At 55.7% G+C, this 15,964-nt stretch overlaps 3 protein-coding genes across 3 annotated transcripts; 2 read left to right on the plus strand and 1 right to left on the minus strand.

Annotated features, from left to right (window-relative positions):
- Positions 1–1,026: 1,026 nt before the first annotated feature.
- On the plus strand, positions 1,027–2,194 carry RAX2 (retina and anterior neural fold homeobox 2). The gene is made up of 2 exons (XM_005895951.2): positions 1,027–1,242; positions 1,856–2,194. Exons 1-2 carry the CDS (start codon positions 1,027–1,029, stop codon positions 2,192–2,194), a joined length of 555 nt encoding a protein of 184 aa, XP_005896013.1.
- A 2,389-nt stretch (positions 2,195–4,583) lies between these two features.
- Positions 4,584–6,612, minus strand: MRPL54 (mitochondrial ribosomal protein L54). The gene is made up of 3 exons (XM_005895950.3): positions 6,473–6,612; positions 5,610–5,775; positions 4,584–4,971 (listed from the first exon to the last, which is right to left on the minus strand). The coding sequence occupies exons 1-3, from the start codon at positions 6,588–6,590 to the stop codon at positions 4,839–4,841; spliced, it is 417 nt and encodes a 138-aa protein (XP_005896012.1). The 5' UTR covers positions 6,591–6,612; the 3' UTR covers positions 4,584–4,838.
- Positions 6,613–8,427: 1,815 nt separating this feature from the next.
- APBA3 (amyloid beta precursor protein binding family A member 3) lies at positions 8,428–15,900 on the plus strand. The gene is made up of 11 exons (XM_070373922.1): positions 8,428–8,562; positions 9,529–10,131; positions 10,217–10,256; positions 13,197–13,342; positions 13,463–13,549; positions 13,654–13,815; positions 14,172–14,364; positions 14,489–14,688; positions 15,244–15,363; positions 15,452–15,592; positions 15,682–15,900. Exons 2-11 carry the CDS (start codon positions 9,556–9,558, stop codon positions 15,751–15,753), a joined length of 1,737 nt encoding a protein of 578 aa, XP_070230023.1. The 5' UTR covers positions 8,428–8,562; positions 9,529–9,555; the 3' UTR covers positions 15,754–15,900.
- Positions 15,901–15,964: the final 64 nt, after the last annotated feature.

A 15,964-nucleotide genomic window follows, 5' to 3' on the forward strand; every position in this document is an offset into this window, starting at 1 on the left:
AAAAGTGAGCTTCTATTCATACCTCAAAACACAGCTAAAATGCCCCATACTCCTTTGCCCTGGATAGTGCCCAGGGGAACCAACTGGAATTACCTTCACCTCTGGGGACCTCAGCTTCCCCAACTCCCCTTGACATCTGTGAATCTGAGAGGTTCTTTTTCTCACTCCAGATGATAACAAAAGGGGTTAACAGTGGCTAATTTAGTGAGTGCTCACTAAGCACTCACTGTTGGCCAGTCACTGTATATCTCTCCATCAATGTACTCTTTCATCAGCTCATTGAGTCCCTGTGAGAGACCCACGGGGTAGGAAGTCCTGTTGCTGCCATTTTACAGCTGGGGAAACTGAGGCCCCGGGAAGGGGAGGCTCTTGCTTATGTTCTAGAGCAAGGCGTGGCAGACCCAGGCTAATGGTGTCCTGCTGCGCGGCACTCCCTCTGTGGCTCAGAGCAATCAGTGCATGGGCGGGCGGGGCCCCCTCAATTAATCACCTCGCTAATCCTCCTCCCGCCCGACCCCAACCCCCTCGGGTCTGGCAAGGCCAGGCCAGCAGCAGACAGCGCTGGGCCCACGGGGGCTGTTGGAGGGGCTGCCGGGAGCACTGAGCACTGGGCAGGTGGGCAGAGGTGGGCCTGGGTGGGAGGTAGGAGCACAGACAGCCCCCCAGGGTGGAGAGCTGAGGGGTGAGGAAACGTTCCTTAGGGCAGTGTCCCAGATTCTGCCTTCCTGGGGGTCACAGACACAGAGACAAAGGAAGAGACAGGGAGCTGCAGAAGGAAAGAGAAATAGAGGCAGAGACAGAGAAAAATAATCAGAGAGAAGGAAGTGGAGACAGAGGGAGGTCGTCTGAGATGCACAAAGAGGCAGAGGGAATGCAGGACCCAGTGGAGGGAGAAGCCCCTCCATATCTGACCCCAGATCCAGCAAGGGGTGGGGGACTCCCCCGCCCTCCCCAGCCACCGTCCCTCCCCTGTCTCACCGCCATCTGTCCTGCTGCCTTCCGGCCAGGTGGGGGCAAGGAGGAGCCATGTTCCTGAGTCCAGGTGAGGGGCCGGCGGCTGAGGGTGGGGGGCCAGGGCCTGGAGAGGAGGCCCCCAAGAAGAAGCACCGGAGGAACCGCACAACCTTTACCACGTACCAGCTGCACCAGCTGGAGCGGGCGTTCGAGGCCTCCCACTACCCGGACGTTTACAGCCGTGAGGAGCTGGCAGCCAAGGTGCACCTGCCCGAGGTGCGCGTGCAGGTGAGGGTACCCCCTAACTACCCTCTGAGGCAGTCGGTGCCAGAGATGGACCCTCCCAGGGCAAGGCAAGGCTTCCCAGAGGAGGGGATGTGGCACTGGGGCCTAGACATTTGAGTAGGAGTGTGCCAGCTAGAAAGGAGAAAGGGCATTTTTCTAGGCATCCAGAACTATGAGTGCAAAGATGTGCAGGAGTTAAATTGGAGGCATTTCTACTGAGCTAGGTGTTGAGGCGGGTGGAAGGAGAGGCAGAGAAAGCTGGTGAAGCCCCTCAAATGCCAAACTCAGTGGCTGGAACTTCATGCTGAGGGCCAAGGTAGACCAGGGAGGAGGCTGAGGAGCCTGAGGGGGCCTGGGCAAAGGGAAAGGCAAGGAGAACCTGGACTCAGAAGACTTTGGGACTGATCTAATGGGGTACAAGAGGCAAGGATCTTGCTCTCAGAACAGCCATCTCCTCGGGGTAGGTAACAATGCATATTGGCATCGCAAGGGGTAGGAATCAGGTCAGACAGCAGGCAGAACCCTGAGGGGCTGGGAGGCCCAGGGAGGGAGAGCAGCCTTGCCTGGCACCCACCAGCCGCCTCTGACATGGGAGCACCTCTCTTGCTGCCTCTAGGTGTGGTTCCAGAACCGCCGGGCCAAGTGGCGCCGCCAGGAGCGTCTGGAGTCAGGCTCTGGGGCCGTGGCAGCCCCAAGACTCCCTGAGGTCCCAGCACTGCCCTTTGCCCGCCCTCCCACCATGCCACTGTCCCTGGAGCCCTGGCTGGGCCCAGGGCCCCCAGCTGTGCCAGCCCTCCCGCGCCTCCTGGGCTCGGGCCCAGGGTTGCAGGGCTCCTTTGGGCCCCACGCCTTCAGTCCAGCCTTCATGGATGGCTTCACCCTGGAGGAGGGTTCCCTGCGGCTTCTGGCCAAGGAGCATGTGCAGGCTCTAGACAGGGCCTGGCCGTCGGCCTGAGCCTGGTGCCTGCCCAGCCCCTCCTGCTCAGCCTGTCCATGGCCACCCCACCAAGTCCCCCACCCACCACCACCTACCCCTGCCTTGCAGGGTTAACTGGCACTGACTTCAAGGTGGCAGCCAGAGGCGCCCAGCCAGGGTGGGGGTCCCTGGCCTGGTCTCCCCACCTGTCAAATGGGTGTGTGTGGGGTGGGTTCTGAGGTTCTTAAGGCTCTACGGCTGTAACCAGGAGCCACAGGGATGTTAATTCTGAGTTGATCATTCTAAATCCTCCTGCCTGCTCCTAAGTGTTCAACAGCAGGGCCGCCCTGAGAGATAACAATAGCTGCAGCAGTTCACATTAACTGCCCCCTTTCACTGTGTGCTCCCAGCATGCCTATCAGTGTACCCCAAGGTGGCATGGCCATCAGCCCCACGTTACAGGGGAAGAAACTGAGGCCCAGAGAGGGATAGTCAGTTTACTCAGGCCACAGAGCCAGTAGAGGGTGGAGCTCTTTTTAGGCTCATTGCCTGACTCCATCACCCCTGGCACCTAGGACCCAGGCCGGGCGCTAACAGGGCGCTCCCAGGCAGAAGCAGCTGACACTGGCTGAACAGTCGATCTTTGCTCCCCCCATTTATCAGAGCGTGGCTTGTCTCATCAACCACAGCCCCCATCACATCTCCCAGCCCACTGAGGCGGGGCTGGGGCCCTGGTAGCAAGACAAGCGTTGGTTCTGTCCAACCACGTGCCCCCAGGGCTCACAAAGGCATGATGGCCGCCCCTGCCGGGGTCCAACTGGGCTCCAGGACAATGAAGCTGGCTGGGCTGGGGGGTGTGGCCCAAGTGCCCACATGTCAAGGCACCTCCCTGTGGGATGGGATGAGTCAGGACCGGAGAGTGTATGGTGGGGTTGGGGGGGACATGGCAGCACCCCAGTTACTCCAGGCTCTGGCCAGGAAGTGACCACAGGTGCTAGGAAATTCCAGGAATGTCGCTTCCAGGCCACTCTCAGCTGGCCTGCTCACCTCCCATCTCAGAGGGCGCCTCACGTAAACCCCAGCGCCCCTGTGTGGTTTATGCTGCGGCAGCGAGGCCAACCATCCCCCCAATCATTCATCCACCGGTTCCAACTTATGAGGACACAACAGTGAACAAAGCAGAGAAAATCCCCTGCCCTCCTGGAGCTGCCACTCCAGTGGGAGAGACCAGTGCCCTAACTTTAAAAATAAATAAGTAAAACGTGAGACACCTGCTGGTGGTGAAGTGCTTGGGAGAAAAATAAAGCCAGGAAGGGCAGTCGGGAGCGTGTGGCAGGGCTGCAGTTTAATAGGGTGGTCGGCACCATCAGAGCCAAGGTCTGGAGGTAAAGAGGGAGCCCTGAGGACACGGTGGGGCCAGGGAGAGACCCAGGCAGAGGGCCCAGGGGGCACCATGACTGCAGTGTTGGAGGAGCAGCCAGGAAGCCTGTGGCCATTACAACTTCGGTTTTCACTCTGAGAGCTGTGGGGACCCACGCAGGAGGGTTGGGATGATGCGCCCACCCAGCGCGGGCTGCAGGGAGGGCAGGTGAGCAGTAATCCGCTTGGCTGAGTCCTCCTAAGAGGATGAGGGCTCTCGTTTCCCTGGGACCAGACAGAATTAGCCTCAGGGACCCTGTCCCGCCCCACCTGCCAGCTCTGGAGGAGTCTGGAAGGTGAGAGAGCCCTGGTCCATCCCCCTAAGCAGCATATGCCACCCCAAACCCAGGTACCTACCCAGGAGAGGGCATGGCTGTACCACTGGGAGTGGGCCCTGGCACCGTGTGTGTGTCCTTCAGCCTCCTCTAAGCTGGTGGGCACCAGTGGGGGTGGACAGGATGGTGGGTAGGCTGGCCAACAAAGATAACCCCTGTGACCCTGGCAGAAAGGAAAGAGAAGTCCCTTCCCTCTGGCTGGGTTTGCTGAACTGGGTATGGGGTGCCAGTCAGAAGTCCTGGAGCCACCCCTACCCAAGGGGTAAAAGGACCTACCCACTGGAGTTTAAAGGACCCAGAGATGGAAAGCACCTCATAGCTGAATACTGAAGCACCTGGATCCAGCCATGCCTAGCCTTGGACGTTTCCATTCCTGAGCCTCACAAAGACTCTCCTCTGCTCTGGATGATGTGGCTCGGGTATGAGTCCAAGTCCACTGCAATCCAGGGAAGCCTGGCTCAAAAAATCTCCCCCTCGAGGACAGAGGTTGGGCAATGCAAGAATTCCAGGAATCAGGGTGAGAAGCTCAAGCCTGGGAGGTGAACATGGACCTGCAGATGCCCAGCAATCACTGAGGGTGGAAGCTGGGCTATGGAACCACTGGGCCTGAAGTGCCCACCTCCCCACTGCCTGTCCCAAGTCCCTCCTGACCCCAATATCACAGGACACTCAGCGGCAACCGGGGCCTGCCGACAATTGCCCCCAGAAGGCTTTATTGGCCCCCAGGCCCCTGATTCAGTCTCACTGTGGGGGCAACCCCAGTGAGGGGGGATTCTCCTCGTTCTCAGAAATGTCTGTTTCTCCAGAAAATAAAAAGTCCTGGGGGCAGGCTAGGGGAGGTACCAACTCCCCCCCACCCCAAGTCTGTCCTGTCTCCTCCAGGTCCTTGGAGGGTCAGGGTCCTTTTAGAGAGCTCTGGCCCTCCCCTACTAGAACTTCTGGTTCTTGCTCAGCCGGTTGTGGCGCCAGATGTTGTGTTTCCGGAGCAGCCGCCAGTACTCCCGGGTCTCCGGGTCCAGCTCCTCCAGCTTCTTGGGGGGGCCCACATTCATCTGGAACAGCCTGATGGAAAGTGGGCAGAAGACGGGGTTACAGAGCAGCCCCCATCCCCACGGCTCCCCCACCCCATCCCAGACAGCTTGGGCACAGGCTGCAGCAGTACCGGGTCCCTTGGTGGCCAGCTGACCTCAGGGCAGTCCCTCCCCACCAGAAGCCAGCTCCCGGGCTGTGGAACAGGGGGCGCCCCCGTCCCAGTGGCCCTGGGATCTGAAGTAGGCACACGCCAAGCCTTCTGCCTCCTGGCCATCGTCTGGGCTGCGCTGCCCGCCTGTAAGGCTTCCCCACCCCCTCACTGAACCTTTCTAAACCTTACCCTGCTTGAAGGATGGGTGCATGGTGATGGCTTCCACATCCTCCCACTGCTCACAGAGCCAAGAGCAAAATTCCCCCTGCAGCCCCCGACAGGCAGGCTTCACCAGGTTCCTGCCTGTCTCCCCCTACCCTCCACCTTGCTCCTTGCTATCCATGTACAAACCAGGTGCAGTTCTGCGCAGGGCCTTTGCACTGGCTGTTCCCACCTGCCTCTGAAGCTCTGGCCATCCACTCAGGTCTTAACTTACCCACCAACTCCCCAGGGAAGCCCTCCTGAAATCTCAGATGAGATCCGCAGGGCCCTGCTCACCCAGTCCTGACCCACTTACCACTCGGGGTACTCAGAATCCGGCTTCAGGACCACATCCTGGCCCTCCTTGTAGATGTTGACACCCATGGCGTGCGTGGTGAGCTGGACTGGGTCTGTACACACCTCGGGGTCCTTCAGGGTCTCTCCTACAGCAGCGCCTTTGGCGCCTTTGCCCCCCTTAAAAACTGCGGTGGGGGAGTCATGTCAGCCCAGCTACACCCTCGAGAGGCCAGCCTTCCCTTTCTGCCCCAGCTGTACCCTGAGTACTGTCCTCAAAATGATTTTAACTGGGACACGGGCACTGCATTAAATGACACTGATATTCACGGGCACTACATTAAATGACACTGCTATTCACGGTAACTAAGTTCATTCCTTTTCAAATCCATTTTCATTCCTTCTATTTATGTCACGAAGAAAATCTCCGCCGGCTGCCGTGTGTCTTTAAAACCTCATGTTTCGTTTGCCAAGTCCCTCCTTTCAACAAGGGGGATCAGGCAAGGCTGCATCGAGAAAAAAATTAAATCTTGTTTTGGCTTTAATACTTAGATGCCCGTATGGTCCGAATTTCTGGTGGTAATTTGCTAAAGAGGTGACTTTTTCGGACGCAGAAACGCGCTAGGAACCCAAGTTCAAGTTCTCCTCCTAACCGCTCCCCATCCACCCGCAAACACACACACACACACAAAACAACCTTGTGCCTGAGCACAGACCCCAACCGCACTCTAGATACCTCACACTGCGCCTGCGCAAATAGCCGAGCTTAGCTGCCTCTACGCTTGCGCGCTCATACTAGGAAGCGCCTCCCGACTAGCACTTGCGCACTACGAACTCCCCAATGTCCCTACCGTTCCCATTTTGGTTTCTCTTAAGCCACCTCACCCGGTCTCTTGGCATAATCGCGTACATGTAGTCTTACAGAACCCGCGGGGTCCGGAAGCTCCCAGGCCCGCCAGCGGGCCCAGCTCCGGGTAGCACCGAAGAGGCGTCTAGCCGCCATGACGTATGCTGGCAACGTGCACGTGCACGTTTCCGGAAGACGTCAGCGGTCGAGGGGTTGGGAGTTGTAGGCCCTTAGAGATTTATGGGAAATGTAGTATTCCAGCTCTAGGCATATCTTTATTGTGATCTCTTTAAATAGCTATCCCTAGTTATGGGAAGAAGAGACTTTCAAAGGATGTTTCATTGACCTCTTGCCGTTCAGTTATATCACTTACTTTGAGTATCACACTTTTATACATTCCTGATTGTATTCAACAAGCAACTGTGTGTGCTCAATCTGGTCCAACTCTGCGGCCCCAGGGACTGTAGTCCACCAGGCTCCTCTGTCTGGGAGGGGGAAAAACTGGGATTTTTCCAAGCACGAATACTGGAGTATTTCCTTCTCTAGGGCACCTTCTTGAACCCAAGGATCAAACCTGGGTCTCTTGAATCTCTTGCATTGGCAAGCAGATTCTCTACTACTAGCGCCACCTGGGAAGCATTGGATAGGGGATTATGTATTCTTTAAATTTATAGCAGGTCTGTTTCAAGTCCCTCGCTCCCAATTTTGTGGACCACAGATTACATATGGCATTTAAAAATTAAAATGAAGGCTTCAGGGATCAAGGAGGAGAAAACTTGTTAGCGTTACATTAAAAGGTCCTACCACCCTATAAGTTACACCCGTGTAGCCAATGGCCCTCAAATTTTCAAAAGTCATCACATGCAACAGGTGATAAATAAGGGTTTGGTTATCCTAAGCCAATTAATTTTCCACAAAGCAGGTCCACACAAGAGAAAAAGAAGTACGTTTAAATCAACTTTTCAAAGTGAAATATTTCTCTAGGTTCTGACACTGGGTTCTTCTCAGTAGCTAAATTACTGAAAACCTAGAAGTAATGAAAGCTAACACTTATTAGACTCGATATTTTCCAGCCCTACTGCTAAATCTGCAACCAGCTCGATTTCGTTTAATTAGGAGGTAGGTGTGGTCTTGGAGAAGGCAATGGCAACCCACTCCAGCACTCTTGCAGAATCCCAGGGACCAGGGAGCCTGGTAGGCTGCAGTCCATGGGGTCGCTAGGAGTCGGACACGACTGAGCGACTTCACTCTCACTTTTCACTTTCATGCATTGGAGAAGGAAATGGCAATCCACTCCAGTGGCTGCCATCTATGGGGTCGCATGGAGTCGAACACGACCGAAGCGACTTAGCAGCAGCAGCAGCAGCAGGTGTGGGCTTCCTTGGTGGCTCAGCGGTAAAGAACCGGCCTGCCAACCCAGTAGACGCAGGTTCATCAGGAAGATCCCTAGAGAAGGAAATGGCAACCCATTCCAGTATTCTCGCCTGGGAAATCCCATGGACAGAGGAGCCTGGCCAGCTACAGTCCATAGGGTCGCAGTCAAACACAAGTCAGCAATTGAGCACGCACGCATGCACTATTATCCCCAGTTTACAACTGAGGAGGCCAGAAGCTCAGCGAAATAAAGTTAAGCATAACCGAGCCATTCCGCCGAGCCGAAAGCCTGTGTATAATATGTTCCCCGTGCCGCTTTTGGCACCCCTGCAGTCGGAAAGTCCATCTCTCATGCGCCTTTAGTATTTTTCCAGTCCCATTTCTTCCCATCTGCTATCCCTTAGAATAATGACCAAAGAGGTAGCAGTCAAGCAGTGATTTTTAACCGCACTTTGCAGTTGAGGAAATAGACTCAGAACCCCGTCGGAGCGTTCACGCCGAGTAAACGAAGGCTTGGGATTCGAACTTGTGGTCCCATATCTGGCGCTCCTGCGAGGGCGAGGTTGTCTTCGAGAACTACATTTCCCAGCAAGCCCAGCGGGAATGCGCATGCCCAGTGATCCAGGATCGCTGCGCGGATCTGGCAGGCGGCGGCGGAATTGGCAGGAATTGGCAGGCGGTGGTCACTGGAAACACGGTACCAGCTCACGTTAGGGGTCTCGGCGCCCCCGTGGGTTGAGACTACTTCGGTTTGGTAAGTGATTGTCCCGGAGGGGCATAGAGAGGTCTGGAGCCAGCATCTGAAGTCACGGGTCTGAAGTCTTGAGTCTGGGGTCTGCGAGAGGACTAGGGTCTTAACTCTCAGCTTCAGGCTCCAGTTTGTGTCTTCAGGCTGGGTCTGAGGTCCAGGTCTGAGTCTGGGGTTGATCTTGAATGTGGCATTGGAGGTTTTGAGGTGACTCTGCTTTCTGGCATTTTGGAACTCTAGTATTTAGTCTGAAGTTCTGGATCTGAAGTCTTGGACTGAGATCTTGAGTCTCTGGGTATCGGGTACCTACACCTGTCGGGTCTGTATAGTCAGAGTGTGTCTCTGGGTCCCACATCCCGGGGAAGGAACACTTGGAAGAATCAGGGTTGGGTTGTACACGGTCCACGGGTGGGAGGGGAAGGTCTGGGGAGACGGGCACAGGTGAATCCCCTCGGGTTTGGAGCCCAGGAAGCCACTGCCTTACAACTGCTGATTCTACACCTCGATTTCCTCCCCTGTAAAATGAGGATCATGGCAGAATCTTCCTTGCGGGGTATAGTGGGGATTAAATTATGTGTTCTCTATGAACATTTACCAGGCTAGATCCTAGTATCAAGTTGGCAGCTGGAAAATCTCATCTTTTTTTTTTTTTGGTTGTGCTGTGGGTCTTCATTACTGCGTGGGCCTTTCTCTAGTTGTGGAGAGTAGGGGCTACTCTTGAGCTGAGGTGCATGGGCTTCTCATTGTGGTGGCTTGGGCTCTACAGAGCTCAGGGGCTCCAGTAGTTGCGGCTCCCGGGCTCTAGAGCACGGACTCAATAGTTGTGGTTCACTGGGCTCAATTACTCCATGGCATGTGGGATCTTCCCAGACTGGGGATCGAAACCCATGTCTCCTGAATTGACAGGCTGATTCTTTACCACTGAGCCATCAGGGAAGCCCAGAAAATCTCATTTTTGATTCTCCCTTTCAGATGCTGGCTTGAGCCCAGGGTCCAGGCATGGAATTCCTGACAGCCTCCCAACCCCCTCCAGGACCTCCAGCCATGGACTTGGAAGAGCCCAGGGACACACTTTTGCCCTCTCAGGACCTCACCCGTGATTGCCAGTGGGACCCCACACCAGGAGGCTCAAGCAGCCTGAGTCAGATGGAACTTGATGGGCTAAATATTCAGGACCTGGTGCAACAGTTTGAAGCTCTTCCGGGTGACCTGGTGGGCCTGTCCCCAGATGGACCTCCATGCCCCCTGCACATTGCCACTGGCCACGGCCTGGCCCCGCGGGACATGGCTGATGCCCATGGGCTCTTGTCTGCTGAGGCTGATCGGGAAGACTTGCTAAATCTGCTGCAGCAAGATGAGGGCCCTCCTTCCCTGCCGGGTTCCCAGAAACCTCCGGACCCTGCTCCTCGCCTGCTGCAGCCCCCCGAGGACCCAGAGGAGGACACTGGCCCCCAGGAGTGGACGGAGGGTGCCTCCGCCGAGCAGGATGAGGACAGAAGCTCCAACAGCTCCCCAGAACCCTGGCTGGAGACCTCACCTCTGGTCACTCCTGAGGAGCCACCTGCCAGTGTCCAGGTAGAGCCCACCCCACCCCCCAGGCCTCCACTGTTGGGAGCCAAGCAGGAGGACTCAGGCCTGCCCCTCTTCTGTCTTCTTCCAGAGACCCAAGACCCTGGCTTCCTACCCTGCCCTCCAGGAGGGTGAGTGTCCCGCCCCAGGGGCTCAGGGGTTTCAGAACAGCCCGACCCGAGTTCCCAAAATCTGGCACAAAGTTAGCCCATGAGGAGTGGCTTCTTGAGAGGCCCTGAGGTTGGTTTTGAGTAGATTCTGTACACCCGGGAGAAGAGAGACAGTCTTGAGAATGTTCTGGAATGAATAGGGCAACCTTGGCAAATTGTAGGACTTGATTCTAGAGCAAGAGTTGGCACATTACCGTCCATGGGCCTTCTGCTATGTCTGGTGAGCTAAAATGGCTTCTGCATTTTTTAATGGTTGAAAAAAATTGAAAGTATTTCTTGATGGATGAAAATGATAGGCAATTCAAGTTTCAGTATCCACAAATAAAGTTTTATCAGGACAAACTCAAGCCCATTCATTCAAGTGTTGTCTGTGGCAGCCTTCATGTTACCACAGGCCAGGCTGAGTAGTTGCATCAGAGACCGTAGAAAAATTAATTACTGTTTGGCCTTTTGCAGAAGAGTTTGCCAGTCTGCCTTCAAGGCATGAGAAGTACTGTTCTGGCCACTTGGAATGTTCAAGAATATTCTCCCCCCATGCTGCCTGAGGCTCTAGGTCAAAGGACAAGTTCTGTAATCATGGGAAAGGGCGCTGGTTTGGACTTGTGGTTCCAAGAAGGTTCTAAAGTCATGGAGCTGTGATTGACCTAGCAAGTTCCAGAACCTGGCATTTTGCCTGTGGTTAAATGTGACCTAGGCTGCTTAGGGCATTTTGGAATGATGAGCAGAGCTGTCGAGTTCTCCCCCGACTGAGCAGTCTAGAACCATGGAGTGAATAGAATTTATGTCTGGTTTCTAGACCATTAGGAGCTGTGCTAGAACTGGGCAGGGCTGTCCAGTTCTAGAGTCGTCAGAAAGTTCTAGACCTCTACAGCAGAAATACAATTCCAGCCACATATCACTTGAAATTTCTTAGTAATCCGCATTAAAAAACCACTCAAAATTAACTTTGTTGTTGTTCAGTCGCTAAGTCACATCTAACTGTTTGTGACCCCATGGACTGCAGCATGCCAGGCTTCCCTGTCCTTCATTATTTCCCAGAGTTCACTCAAACTCATGTCCATTGAGTCAGTGATGCCATCCAACCATCTCATCCTCTGTCACCCCCTTTTCCTGTTGCCTTCCATCTTTCCCAGCATCGGGGTCTTTTCACATATGTCGGCTCTTCACATCAGGTGGCCAAAGTACTGGCACTTCAACTTCAGCATCAGTCCTTCCAGTGAATATTCAGGGTTGATTTCCTTTAGGATTGACTGCTTTGGTCTCCTTGCTGTCTAAGAGACTCTCAAAAGTCCTCCCACACCACAGTTCGAAGGCATCAATTCTTCAGCACTCAGCCTTTTTTATGGCCCAATTCTCACATCCATATATGACTACTGGAAAAAATTAATTTTAAAGTTAACCCAATATATTTAAAATGTTATTTCAATGTACAATTAACATTTTATAATTATTATTATTTTGTAATATGAGAGTTTCAAAATCCAGTGTCACATTTTACACTTACAGCATGTTTCAGTCCAAACCAGCTGCATTTCAAGTGCACAATGCCTACCTGTGCCCGGTAGCTACCATATTGGATGGTGCATCTCTGAAACCCCAGAGCAGAGTTCTCTGTTGTCTTGGAATGCTGAGCTCATGAAGGACAAAAGGACAGAACTGGCTAACCTTTAACCACACAGGTGTGTGGTTTCATTCCCTAGGCCTACATCTGTGGTTCTCCAAAAAAGCAATAGCTATTGGTTAGAATATTCTAGAATCACTGGCACTCCTGTCTGGCTCTAGGTTACTCAGGGAATTCTAGGGCCGTGCAGGCAAAGCTTTTTGAGGTTCTGGGCTGAGTTGGAGGGTTCTAGAACTATGAGCAAAGTTGTTTGTTTCTGGACTGTTCAGATCATTCTTAGAATTTCCAGGTACACCTGCAGCTGTGAATCATTGTGGAGATTGTAGAACCAATGGAAGAGCTTCTGGATGCTATCTGTTTTTAAAACTGTTTATTTATTTGGCTGCACCAGGTCTTAGTTGCAGCATGTGGAATCTTTAGTTTCAGCATGTGAGATCTAGTTGCCTGACCAGGGATCAAACCAGGGCCCCCTGCATTGGGAGGATGGAGTCTTAGCCACTGGACCACCAGGGAAAGTCCCCCCAGTGCTCTCTTGATTAAGAAGTTCTGGAATCATAGAGTGGAGAAATTCTGATTCTAGGTTTCTAGAATCCCTGGCAGAATTCTGTGGTTTGAGACCCATCAGGGAGTTCTATACTCGTGGATCAGGAGCCCCTGGTGTTCTCGATAGAATGAGAGTTTGAGCTATGTGGACAGTTGCCTGTTTGTATTCTGCGCAGTTCTATGACCATGGAGTTGAGCTGTCTATGGTCCTAGGCTGATTGGAGAGAATTCTAGAACAGTGGGTATACCTAATTGTTTCTAGATTGATCGGGATTCCTGAACTACCTAGCAGAGTTGACCATGGTTCTAGAATGTCACATGTCTTAGAAATAAGAGTGAGGCTGTCTGGTTCTAGCCTGATTCCTGGAATTCCAGAAACACAGGGTGGAGGCGTCTGTGGGCACTAGAGCTGTTTTTGGGTCTGGCCATGGTTCTAGACCCACAGCCTGCTCCTGAAACTGCGTGCTCTGCCTGGGAGTCCTTGCGCCCTGGGCAGACCAGGCTCTAGATGGACAGAGGGCTTTCCATCTATGAGGGTCAAGCCTCTGGTCCATGGCTCTGGCTGACGGAATGGCTCTGGGACCCGAGAGTGGATGGACCTGTGTGGCTCCAGGTGCTGAGCCGCAGAGCAGAATTTTGTGTTTCCAGACCATCCAGGACTCTGGGAAGAGCCCATAGGGGTGGATGAGGCTGGCGGGGGTTCTAGGGGGCTGACCCACCTCTGCTGTCACCCTTAGTATCTGGCCCCTGCGACCACGAAGACCTCCTAGACGGTGTCATATTTGGGGCCAAGTACCTGGGCTCCACCCAGCTGGTGTCCGAGCGGAACCCACCCCCCAGCACGCGCATGGCACAGGCCCAGGAGGCTATGGACCGTGTCAAGGTGAAGCCCTGGGCTGGCGGGTGGATGGGCGGGCAGGCAGGCTCCTCTGAGAACCCCTGAGCCTGGTGGGTCAGAGTCTGGGTCTTTGGGGGTCTCCATGCCCCACCCTGCTCCCCACAGGCCCCTGATGGGGAGTCTCAGCCCATGACGGAGGTGGACCTGTTCGTCTCCACCAAGAGGGTCAAGGTCCTGATGACTGACTCCCAGGTACTGGGTCGGGCCTGGTCTCTGGGGCGTGGGGGGCTCCACCAAGGGCAGGGCCGAGCAAGGCTCCTGTAGCCCACCCAGCTCAGTCTCCCCACTCCCGCCAGGAGGCCATGATGGACCATGCCCTGCAGACCATCTCGTACATCGCTGACATCGGCAGCACACTGGTTCTCATGGCCCGGCGGCGCCTGGCCCAGAGGCCAGCAGCCCAGCCCCACAGCCGCCGCCTCTATAAAATGATCTGCCATGTTTTCCAGTCAGAGGACGTGAGCAGCGGGCTCTGGGTGTCCTGGGGGCGAGGGGGTGCTGCTTGGGCCCCTGCCCTCCACCAGAGCCCCACCCAGCCACCCTGTCACCCTTGTGTTCTTCCATCCCCACCCTGCTCTGGGCCCCAAGCCATGTATCCCCGGCCTTCCTGTAAGACACTGAGACCGGCAGCCACCTCCACAAGCCCTCCCCGCCCCAGGCCTGTCTCCCTTCCCCTCCCCTAGATTCTCAGGCAGAGGCTTGGGGGGCAGTCCCACTTGGGGGTACAAAGGCCAGCTCTGGGAATATCAGTGTGTTGGTGGGGGACCTGAAGGAGGTAGGCGGGACCCCCAGAAAGGTGCCGCCCATCCCACAGGCCCAGCTCATCGCTCAGGCCATCGGCCAGGCCTTTGCCGTGGCCTACAGTCAGTTCCTCCGGGAAAGCGGGATCGACCCCAGCCAGGTGGGCACCCAGCAGAGCCAGGGGGCCATGGGTCCCGGCCACCTCCACAATGGGGACCTCGACCACTTCTCCAACAGCGAAAACTGCAGGGAGGTGAGCAACCAGGGCTCCCCATCCCAGCCCACTAAGTGAACCTGAAGAACCGCGCCCCCCGCCCCGCCACCCCGTTCCTCTCACCTCTTCTAAGCTTCCTTCAATTGCTACCCGTGGCCCCACAGGTGTTCATCGAGAAACGCCGGGCGAGGGTCTGGGTGTGGCCCTGGTGGAGTCGGGCTGGGGCTCCCTGCTGCCCACCGCCGTCATTGCCAACCTGCTGCACGGGGGCCCCGCTGAGCGCTCGGGGGCCCTCAGCATCGGCGACCGCATCACTGCCATCAACGGGACCAGCCTGGTAGGGCTGCCCCTGGCTGCCTGTCAGGCCGCCGTCCGGGTGAGTGCTCCAGGGTGGAGGGCCTGCGAGGCCCACTCTGCCCCGCCATGTGGCTCCCAGGCACTTAAGGAAACCGAGGCTCAGAGAGGAGAAGCCCAGGAACACCCTGCTGGTGCCAGAGCAGGATGGAATGCAGAGAGCCTTGACTCTGCCACGAGGCAGCAAGGGTGTTCTTGAGTCTTGACCCTTGTTGCCCAAACGGGGCAACCTAGGCCCAGAGATGGGGAGGGACCTGGCCAGGCCAGAAGGGCAGGACTGACACGGTCCATGCCATGTTACTGTCTGTAACCCTGTGGGCACTGCTAGAACCTCACTTCTGACCATAACTGAAGCCCAGGGCGATGAGAGGTGATGGAGCTCTGACTATTAGGCCGCCCAGCTCTGGTCTGGGTTCTTAACCACTTCTCAAGAGGTCTTGTAGACTCTACAGCTTCCATTTTATCAGTGGATAAACTGAGGCCCAAGAGGTTGCAGTTTGACTAGAAGTCTGGCAGCACCCCACCCACGCCCCCTCCGCGGAGGTCCAGCCAGGCCAACAGCCCCCGTCCTGCACAGGAAGTGAAGTCGCAGACGCTGGTGACCCTCAGCATCGTCCACTGCCCTCCGGTCACCACGGCCATCATCCGCCGGCCGCACGTCCGTGAGCAGCTGGGCTTTTGCGTGGAGGACGGCATCGTGAGCTCCCAGCCCAGGGACCGGGGAAGGGGGTGGGGCGGCCCCAATCCTGGCCCCCTGAGCAGCATGGCCCTTCCTCTCCCCCCAGATCTGCAGCCTCCTTCGGGGTGGCATCGCTGAGCGTGGGGGCGTCCGCGTCGGGCACCGCATCATTGAAATCAATGGGCACAGTGTGGTGGCCACACCCCACGCTCGCATCATCGAGCTGCTCACAGAGGCCCACATTGAGGTGGGCGGGGTCTTGTGGGAGGAGCCAGTTGTGGGCATGGTCTAGTGGGAGGAGCCCAACCCCAGCCTCGGCCTCCTCTCCACCCCCAGGTCCACATCAAGACGATGCCCGCCGCCACTTACCGCCTGCTCACAGGCCAGGAGCAGCCGGTGTACCTGTGATCGACTACCTTCACCCCCACCACTGTGCCTTAGCCCCTGCTGACCCTGGAACTCCGTCCGCGGAACCTCCTCGGCTGGCCAAGGTCCCAAAGGTTTCTAGGCTCTATATTCTGATGTAAAAAATTAAAAGCTTATTGAATGGGCAAAACCTCAGATCTGGGTCTGTTGAGGTTGACAGAGGAAAGACAACACTGACTGTGGCCCCTTGTCC

This window comes from Bos mutus, chromosome 7, assembly GCF_027580195.1.
Source record: "Bos mutus isolate GX-2022 chromosome 7, NWIPB_WYAK_1.1, whole genome shotgun sequence".
Taxonomy (NCBI): domain Eukaryota; kingdom Metazoa; phylum Chordata; class Mammalia; order Artiodactyla; family Bovidae; genus Bos; species Bos mutus.

Excerpts from the sequence above, each read along its gene's own strand:
- MRPL54 (XM_005895950.3), bottom strand. The coding sequence starts at position 6,590 with ATGGCGGCTAGACGCCTCTTCGGTGCTACCCGGAGCTGGGCCCGCTGG. Across the intron at positions 5,776-6,472 it reads CGATTATGCCAAGAGACCGG|TTTTTAAGGGGGGCAAAGGC; the intron begins GTGAGGTGGCTT and ends CCCCCACCGCAG. Across the intron at positions 4,972-5,609 it reads GATTCTGAGTACCCCGAGTG|GCTGTTCCAGATGAATGTGG; the intron begins GTAAGTGGGTCA and ends ACTTTCCATCAG.
- APBA3 (XM_070373922.1), top strand. The coding sequence starts at position 9,556 with ATGGAATTCCTGACAGCCTCCCAACCCCCTCCAGGACCTCCAGCCATG. Across the intron at positions 15,364-15,451 it reads TTTGCGTGGAGGACGGCATC|ATCTGCAGCCTCCTTCGGGG; the intron begins GTGAGCTCCCAG and ends CTCTCCCCCCAG. Across the intron at positions 15,593-15,681 it reads TCACAGAGGCCCACATTGAG|GTCCACATCAAGACGATGCC; the intron begins GTGGGCGGGGTC and ends CTCCACCCCCAG.
- RAX2 (XM_005895951.2), top strand. The coding sequence starts at position 1,027 with ATGTTCCTGAGTCCAGGTGAGGGGCCGGCGGCTGAGGGTGGGGGGCCA. Across the intron at positions 1,243-1,855 it reads TGCCCGAGGTGCGCGTGCAG|GTGTGGTTCCAGAACCGCCG; the intron begins GTGAGGGTACCC and ends TGCTGCCTCTAG.